Here is a 9,918-nt window from a genome sequence, read left to right as displayed (position 1 = left end):
GGACCACCACGCCGACCCTGTCTCCCCGCATCCGTTTAATTGTGGGATTATTGGGATTAGGACAAATGGACTTCAGTGCAGATTAAGGCTGTGATGCTGTACTGTTGGTTCGTTAGAAGCTACCCCGCATATAAACACATACACACACACACACACACACACACTCTCGCACACACAAACACATACACAGGCCCGGAGTTTGTGTTGGGACAGTGATTGAGAGGTAGTGAGTAGAGCTGGGGCGATATGTTTTCGTCCCAATTTGATTCTTTCACCATACATGGGTGCCGATACGATTTGTATTGTGATTTTCATGTACTGTGATTCTAGAAGTGTTGCGATTTGAAAGAATTGCGATTTTTTTCTTTTTTCTTTACCAAAAACACAAAAGTTGAATAATACATCATGCTACATTTCTAAAACCTAATTGTTTGGTTTTCCTTAAATAGTGCACATCACATGTCATTTGGTCTGATATTTATTTAGTTCGTAAAGAAGTACATAACATTTCTGCTTTCGCTCTGTTGATGATGATGATGTAATCGCCGCGGACAGTTCCGTGTAAACATAAAAGATTAAGGTGAATCATTAAAAAATATCTAAGATTTAAAAAATAGCAAAAACAATCACGATACATCCGTGAATCGATTTATTTTCCCACCCCTAGTAGTGTGCTTAAACCCACAACAGCCATTATCTGGGCATGCAGGTGTCTTTAGTCTGTGTGTGTGTGTGTGTGTGTGTGTGTGTTTGTGTGTGTGTGTGTGTGTGTGTGTGTGTGTGTGTGTGTGTGTGTGTGTGTGTGTGTGTGTGTGGCAATTGAAGAGATCTGATTGGTCACAAGAAAGTCCACCTTGATCACCAGGGGCAACCGGCAGTATGATTACTTTGTCGCTGTAAAAGATGTGTGGAATGTGTGGTGACAAACCAAGAGAGGGTGACAGAGCGAGGGAGAGGAGGGGTGAGTGAAGGTGAGAAGAGAGCGAGATTCTCGCTGAGAGGCGTGAGGAAAACACCTGGAGCAAGCGCTTCAGGGACGGCGGAAACAAAGTGTTTACTGCTGTGTTGGCACGCTGGTGTTCTTATTGCTAGTCACCCTGGTGGCAGACAGATAGGCAGCTTGTCAAATGTGCTTCGCTCAAGAGCTCCAGGGCTTTCTGCACAGCAGCACATGTCGCTGTGATAGAGAGCTCATTCACAGCAGACTCTTCCCACTCGAATCAGGAGGTTGAACACACTTACAGCCCAGATATACACACCGAAATACACACAAATGTAACAATGAAGGAATGAAAACCTCAGCATGGAGAAGGAGAAGGAAGGTTTGATGAAGTGCAGTGGACGACGGTTTATAAAAAGGCAACCTGATGCAAGCCTTCTATTTCAAGCAGGCAGGCATGTCAAATGGAGAGATGAAAGGTGATTCATGAATTGAGTTTTGACTGATATACAGTGTATAAATATATATTTTTTTTACAGCAGACAGTGAAGTTAGCAGCTAGCTGGTGGTGGAGCATTTAGCAAAAAGCCAACTGTTGACCCCAGGAGTGTGTGGAGGCCAGAAAACACTTCAAAGGAATGCTAATGTTGTGATGCTCTTGCTAGCTGGTGCATGTATTCTCCACCTTTTTCTCGGGGATACTCTGATGTTCACGTTTGAAAATCTTGATGGACTGGCTAGCATAGCTGCCAGGAGTTAGGCAAAGTGGGCAAGAGACTGGCAAGTTGACTCATAGCGACATGCCATCACAGTCTTAATATTATTATAAAATATTAGTAATATTTGTCAAATAGATGTAAATGTAAATGTGCTGTATTTATATAGCGCTTTTCCAGTCTTAACAACTGCTCAAAGCGCTTTTACATCTACAGGAAACATTCACCATTCACACACATTCATACACTGTGGCCGGGGCTGCCATACAAGGTGCCACCTGCTCATCAGATAAACATTCACACACATTCACACTCCGATGCGCAGCACCGGGGGCAACTCGGGGTTCAGTGTCTTGCCCAAGGACACTTCGACATTGACTGCAGCGGCGGGGATCGAACCACCAACCTTCCGATTGGCAGGCAACCGCTCTACCTCTGAGCCACAGCCGCCCCTAATAGACAATACAGCATACATTTTTGGGGGAGTTCACAGAGAGACGACTGAAGATGAGTGCGCCTTCTAGAACATGCCAATGCACTGTAACAACTTCACAAGGTGATAACATTCAAATGTTGTGTTAAGGGTTTGTTCCTCTGTCCCAAAGTCGACAAAAACATCTGTCAATGCAAAAAAAACGATCTCCTATAAAAGTGTGTTATACGAAGAGATTTAACAGATGATACTGACTCAGCCAGCATTATTTCCACAGTCAGCTCATTCTTGATCGATATTGTCTTTTTACCGCTAAGTTCTAAGGACTCCAAAACAGAAAAAGAAAAAACCCATCTGGCTGAGGTTTTTTAAGCTACGTACAAGCTCATATTGGACTAAAAAGTCAGAAGTATAGTATAGCTAGCAGACAGGCCATGAAGGGCCTTAAAAAAGAGCCTTCTTGTGATTTTAAATTCAATATCATGGTGCATTTAGCGTATCTTAAAACGTTATAAATCTGGATTTGTGTAAGCTGCAGATAGTTTCAACGTCGTGCAGGAAGAGACAGAAGAAGAGGAGAGAAACGAAGAGAGAAGAGATATTTACCCTAATGCGACATCAGTAGAGCTGATGGCAGATCGACACAGGAGTCAACACGGTTTGGGCAGATTAACTCGCAATAGGCTCATCTTCATTCATCACCCTGCTTGTCGTCCTGGTGCACACACACAAACACACACACACACACACACACACAAACACAAACGCAAACATACAAGAATGGAAATACTTTTTATATAATATTTGTGATTATTATTAAGTATCATCAAATTTTATGATGCAGGCAACTAAGATTTGATAGTGTCGACTTGTAGCCGTCGTTACAAGTGAATAAACAAAAAGATTGCTAATGATCTAATGTTCTACTTGGCAGGTCCGATCACATTGTCATGACGGTGTAATTTTCTGCATATTAAGATTGTCAGATCCCCGTAACGTTTTGTAGATGGGATCTTTAAGGCAACACAAATGATTTAATATAGTTTTAAATCTAGGGGTACAATGACTGTTTTTTTTACTCATGATTATATACTGTACGTTTCCTGCTGGTTAAAGCAATGGCACTGACCGTGTGAGTCTCAGTTCTCGGAGTGGTAGTACTATGGATTTATTAAGAGAACGGGTAGAACCTAATCAACCAACTACAGGAAATAACCACCAAATGCCAGGGTTTAAAGGGGCACTGCACTGTTTTTGGAGCTTGACCCACGCTAGGGGCTACAAGTAAGGTTATCTCGGGCTCTTTTTGTATGTGTATCTTCTGCTCCAAATTTATGGAAGTGCAATACTAAATCACAGTTAAACCTCTTACTGCATGAAACGTCTGGAATGATTTCAGGCAGGAAGAAATCAAACAACTTGTCTTTGTCCGCCTCTATGCTACTAGAATATCTTCAGAATATACCATTTATCACGCTGGTCTATGTAAGGGTGGAGAGTTAAGGATAAGTTTTGTTTTATTTTGCATTTTGTTTCTCACCTCTGTATTTTCAGCTCTACCACCCATCCACTCTGACCACCTCAGCCATTGCGGGGCTTACTGTTAAAATTGGAGAATAAATCTGAATTTCAGTGCATTACTTTTCATAGCTAAATGTACAAATTGTTTATGGAAAGAGGCTGCCAGGTTACATCATCCAATGAATGATCTGCATGTGACTCACCTGACTTCTTGTGTATGTGTTAACAGAGGAGCGTTTTCTGAGGTGGTCTTGGCCCAGGAGAAGCTGACCGGACGGATGTTTGCGGTGAAGTGCATCCCTAAGAAGGCTCTGAAGGGGAAAGAGAGCAGCATCGAGAATGAGATCGCTGTGCTGAGGAAGTGAGTGCAGTTAGACTAACACACACACACAAAACATAAGCCTTCTAATTCCTGGTAACCGGGGCAACTGTACACCCCAGAAATCCACCCCCAGGTCACGATCCACAGCCCACCTACCACAGATACACACATCACGATTGAGAACTTCATTTTGTCTGAGCTCAACACGGCTTCACAATATTACTCACACAAATCCTGCAGGGAACTCTATTTGTATCCTGTTTCTTTTTGCTGGATATCAAGTAAATGTGAATGTTATAGTTCGTCATTCTGAATTCTAAATTATTGCCAGAGTCAGAAATGCCCTAACTGCTTTGAAAGACATCCATTTTTAAAAACTATTCAACCGTCAAAAAAACACTCCCGAGCCAAAATTTTGATATATACGAAGCACCACCTAAAATAACAAGATCCAATCTATCAGGGCCAGTATACTGTCTATGTAATGTATAGAGGTTATGTTTGGGGTGGCAGTACCTCAGTCTGTAGACTGATAGGTTGGGAACTGGGGGGTTGCTAGTTCAAGTCCCCGTTTGGCCCAAAGTACCGAGTATGGAGTGGTAGCTGGAGAGATGCCAGTTTACCTCTTGAGCAAGGCACTGAACCCCCTAAGCCACTCAGGCTCTTCATTAGTGCATGTATAGGACCTGAGCGTGTGTGTATTTCAGGCCTGTGTGTAATAAAAACTCAGTGTAAATTGTAATTTCTCAATAAAGAGTATAAACTAAATAGTTATATTATTAAAAAGATACCAACATTGTTTGCATTTGTTGGAAGCGATGTGTACTGGGATCGATGCCATGTTGGATACACCGTGCAGTGTTCCACACAGATCCATGAGACTAGCATGAAAGGGAGGTAAGGTATACGTTCTACAAAAAAACTCAGAAATTCAGAAGAAAAAAACACACAGGACTCGAATAAAGGACTATCTGTTTGTCTCCCTGTTGCACACGAGCGTGTAACCACCCGATTACAAAGAGATATCAAACTGCCGGGCTTCTGTGCGCTGTGGCAATAGAGATGTATTATTCTATTAGAGACAATAAAATTGGTCGTTCGGCTGCACTGTGTAACATTAGAGAAAATGAGAATGGCCTCCAGTAGTGAGAGAGAGATTCACACTTTAATTTAGACAAATGAGTGTCATTACTGTAAACACATGAGAGCTTAAGTGAGCCGACTGGCAGTCTGAATTAACCTGCACACTGTGAGACACCACGTTGACTTTGGGGGGAAATCGGATGGATTACTTTGCAGGACAGACCAGGAAGAGGATGGTGTTCTTCCGCAGACATATAGAGCTAACACTTCAAGAATTGGATGGTTTTAATTTGGAGGAACGCTAACAATACCACCCGTATTGCAGTAGGTTGAAGCCAACAGCATCATCCTCATAGTTGACATTTCTACTTAATTTCCCATGGTGGAAAATGTCCAGGGAGTGTCCCAGCCCGAGTGCTGAAGAGAGCCGGTGTACAAACCTTATCACCTCTTATCCTCTTATCACTTTTCAGAAATTGTAGTGCAACAGTGATTGCAAAGTCTCCTTGTCAAGGATCCTTTTTTTAATATTTATCAAGTGATTTATGGTTTTAATCGGTCCAAAATCAATTTACAATTATACTGTATACAACAGAAAAGCAGCAAATACACCTATAAAGCTGAAATAAGAGAATGGTTGTGAATTTTACTTGATAAATGACTCAATAGTTAATCAAGTATAAGAATTAAATAACTTATCATTTCAGCTTATGTCAGAGCTAATGTTATATGTTTCATTTTCTCTTTTTAAGATAAAACTAAATGAGAAAATGCCACACATTACGTCTTTTATTGCACAGCAGCTTCATCTGTAGAGTAGCCTAATAGAGGACACATGCAGGAGAAATCCATGAATGAGAACAACTGGCTGTAGCAGAGAGGCTTTTTCTGAATGCCTCCTTGCTCTACTTTGCCATTACGCTCTCGTCATTATCTCAGACACATGACACTTGTGTGAGTCACGCCTCAGCTCTGCGTTGCCTGCCTGCCATCGCACAGGCTGTGTGTGTGTGTATCTGTGTTTGTGTGCAAGTGGGTGCATTCGTGTTAGATAGACCCTGGCGGACTTAGCTCTGTTTACAATGCAAAAGAGAATTAACCTATAAACACAATCAATCGTGATTGTACAAGGTATGAGGTGTTAGGATTATGAATGTACACCTACACACACGCACACACACACACACACACACACACACACACACACACACACACACACACACACACAAGGATGGAAACACCCTCATCACAGAGCCGTAACCATGGAGAATTTAGAATAGAACTGGCAGAAAATAAGCAGAAAGGTGAGGGGAAGATAAAAATGGGTTTTGTTCCAAATGTCCCCCTGTGAATGGAATGCTGTTTGTTCAAATCCCTGGAGAATTTGGGCTGCAAGTAAATTAAAATGTTAGTGTAATAGTTCCTCCTCAACTTTGGAAAATATATCGGCATCTTTTTTGCAAAAACATTGCAATTCACGGTACACTCCCTATTTACTGACTATTTTTAGGAGCTTTCAACCGCATCCCTCCGGCCGTCTTTTTATTGCGACTTTAGTCATCCAATCATGCCAGGACGCATTAACTGTCGAGTGTGTAAGCTCAGAGATCGGATCTGGCTCTCATTGGGATCCAATCAGCCAGACGACACGCTGATGTGGCCTGGCTCGCATTGAGTTCGGATCTCAGTGAGGTGGGAACGGCATGTGGGCAAAATTTGGACAATTAATCAAGCGTAGATCTCGCAACACCTTTGCGCCACACAGGAGTTTCTCTCCCAAGCGAAAGCAAAGGTAAGAGAGGAGGAAAGCAAGGGCTGGAACACAGCTGAGGCCTGCTGTCTTATAGAACTGTAGTCACTGTAGTAGCAGAATGAATTTCTCCGCTGGTCTCTCCTCAACAAACCTGTCTCGTACCATCCCTTCCACTATTACAACGAAAATTAAAGAGAAGAAGAAGGCTCTTTTTTGCATCTAGTGCCATTTTGGATGCACCTATTATAGAAATATATAATTTATCTGCGCAGAAATATATCTGATCACTATCCAATCAAACAGATCGTATTGAAGTGTCTAGCGTGGACGCACATATTTGGACACAGTTGAGCCTATCTGGCGCATCTAATCACAAAATACCATGGATGTGTAATAAACCTGAAGCATTCAAGGCAGAGACCCGTTCCTTCCTATAGTGGCGCATGAAGCCAAACCTTTTTAACTTCCTTGTATGAAATTACCCAGATGATCAGCGGTTGCTTCCCAATTATGGGGCCCATAGGGCAGACGCACTAGAGACATCCGCTGGCCAAACCAGCTACTTACGGTTTAGATCTTGGCTTACTTGAAATAAGGATGAAATATTCGAAGCCCTTCTAGACTTTCCATATGTTATCGGGTCAAATATATCCAATTTGGATAGTGAAATTAGTCATATTGGGGGGGGGGGGGGGGGGGGGGGGGGGGGGGGGGTTGGAATGCTCAAAAATGTATCCACTTACTGTATATATGGACGTCTCTTTCACATATAAGGAGTAGTTTGTTTTTTTGTCAAAGTAGCTTCAATGCCCGGCGCACCTCCTGGGGTCCTGCATTATATGCATCGAACAGACAGCTGTAACCATGACCACAGTCTTCAGATGTCAACCGGCCTCCAGGCACATTGACCCCACCTCGAGGTCTGTTTAGTAGCTGCTCTGGAGCTTTTAATCGTCTTATGATCTTTATCGGCAGATGGTGTTTGCTGTCAAATTGGAAGAAAAAAAAATCTATTACATGGAAATCTGCTTTTCCAGGACAACTGGACAACCTCTCTCTGCAGATGAAGATCATATAATGTGAACAAAAGCTCCAGAAAAGCTACTAAATGGACCTTGAGAAATCTGGATACTAATGTCTGGATTGTAAAACCACACCATCAAGGTATTATTCTGGATTATCAGTTATGTTTATATTACATGTGGCAGAAGCTTAGTGGGGAAGCAAAATGTTTGCAGTTCAACAGCAATCATGTAGAATTAAAAGTTAATTAGTTCTGTTAATGGGTTATTATGTGATGCATGTTGCCGCTATGAAATAAAACGCTTTTACCAATGGTTTGTCTTTGCTTTGCAGGATAAAGCATGAGAACATTGTGGCACTGGAGGACATCCATGAGAGCCCTGACCACCTCTACCTGATCATGCAGCTGTGAGTCGAAGTTTTGTGTGTTTTCTTGATATGTACTTGAGCTTTCGGGAGCGTTGATCAATTCAGCTGTTGAGAAAACCGACCCCAAACTTATCCCTGGGAGATCATTTGATTTGGCAATGTGGCTATAGTGAGCTATGTGCTATAACCTAACTGGCACTCCAATGATTTTACACACGGAATTCAGTAAACTTGTTGTTGGTGTTAGGGGATAAGGGCAAAAGGTTATCTACTGTAGCTTCAGCCGGTTGTTGTCGTGTGGCTGTACAGTAGTAACATTCTCACTAATAGGTTGATAGGATTTGGCTCCTAAATGGGTTACTGTGACATAGTTACGTCAGACCTCATCTAATAATGGATCTTTTAACTGACATCACTGATGTTTAATAGTGTTCATGTATAGCTGCAGTGACATTTTTAATCCAGGCTACAGGCATCCACTTAAAGAAAACTATTTCTGCTGGAGATTGTATGGTTTAAGGCATTCGTAATACTATCCCTGGTAATGTATACTCAAGAGGAATTTTTATTGGTAACACTTGATCATGAATTCATGATGAAGCAATGAAGAAGTAATGTTAAGTTAATCATGATCACAACACTACAATTCATTCCATTATATGTACACACTGCTGTGACTGGACAGTTTATTGGTCTGTCACTTTAACTACAGATTTACCTGATAAAGAAGACATGAACATCATAAAAATCAGAAGTCGTGATGATTCAAATACCTTAATTGATGCATTAACGAATGTATTGTTCCTGCATTACGTCATGCATGAGACACTATTAATCCTTGTACATTAATCATAGTTCCTGAAGTACTACATGAATGAATTCATGCTTTTTCACGGATGAAGTCATGTATGTATTCATGATAAAGTGTTGCCTTTTTATTCAACAACACTTTTATTAGTGGCAGAGCTGTTATCATGGCCCAGAAATCTAGAAGCACCCTAGTGGCGGCAAATGTAATTTGCAGCCAGGGTCAGTCTAACAACTCTCCATTGGCTTGCGAGCTAGAAAAAACGAATTCTGTTCAAGCCAATCACATCGTGTATAGAGTCGGTGGGCGGGCTTAACATAAGGACGGCAGAGTTCCAACCGATTCACTTGAATTTCCTGCTACTTGAAAACAAAGAATATTGTCTTTTGAATCGGCTTTGGCCACAACTCTGTAAGACCTGGAGTTAAGCTCGGAATTGTTTCTTAAAAAAGGAAGATGTGGTCAGAGTTTTGCTGACCGGATACGACAAGAGACAATCATGGTTTTCAAACAAGCAAAGTTGCAGTTGGTCAAGGCCACCACCTTGAATGGCACATACTAAGGAGAGCTCATTGTGCTCTACTGGCTGTAATTCTGCACCAAGGCTGAATTTTTGGAAAGAGACTTCAGATATGTTATTAGGGGACCACTAAGGTCTATATAAAAGAGACTTCAGATATGGTATTAGGGACCACTAAGGTCTATTTAAAAGAGACTTCAGATATGGTATTAGGGACCACTAAGGTCTATTTAAAAGAGACTTCAGATATGGTATTAGGGACCACTAAGGTCTTTTTAAAAGAGACTTCAGATATGGTATTAGGGACCACTAAGGTCTATTTAAAAGAGACTTCAGATATGGTATTGGGGATCACTAAGGTCTATTTAAAAGAGACTTCAGATATGGTATTAAGGACCACTAAGGTCTATATAAAAGAGACTTCAGATAT

At 41.5% G+C, this 9,918-nt stretch overlaps 1 protein-coding gene and 1 long non-coding RNA gene across 4 annotated transcripts in view; one reads left to right on the top strand and one right to left on the bottom strand.

The window, feature by feature from the left end:
• Positions 1-9,608, bottom strand: part of LOC117938660 — a 25,850-nt gene extending 16,242 nt beyond the window's left edge. The window contains exons 1-2 of the long non-coding RNA XR_004655458.1: positions 9,552-9,608; positions 7,623-7,624 (exon numbers count right to left, since the gene is read on the bottom strand). This is a non-coding gene — a long non-coding RNA (uncharacterized LOC117938660). The remainder of the gene's footprint in view (positions 1-7,622; positions 7,625-9,551) is intronic.
• camk1da (calcium/calmodulin-dependent protein kinase 1Da) overlaps positions 1-9,918 on the top strand; it is a 57,704-nt gene that overhangs the window by 28,537 nt on the left and 19,249 nt on the right. For all 3 annotated transcript variants that reach the window (XM_034863379.1, XM_034863380.1, XM_034863382.1), the window contains exons 2-3: positions 3,840-3,971; positions 8,125-8,199. In XM_034863379.1, the coding sequence (XP_034719270.1) occupies positions 3,840-3,971; positions 8,125-8,199 (207 nt within the window). The remainder of the gene's footprint in view (positions 1-3,839; positions 3,972-8,124; positions 8,200-9,918) is intronic.

This window comes from Etheostoma cragini, chromosome 23 (assembly GCF_013103735.1).
Source record: "Etheostoma cragini isolate CJK2018 chromosome 23, CSU_Ecrag_1.0, whole genome shotgun sequence".
In the NCBI taxonomy this organism is placed as follows: domain Eukaryota; kingdom Metazoa; phylum Chordata; class Actinopteri; order Perciformes; family Percidae; genus Etheostoma; species Etheostoma cragini.
This window is presented reverse-complemented; position numbering and strand designations above follow the sequence as displayed.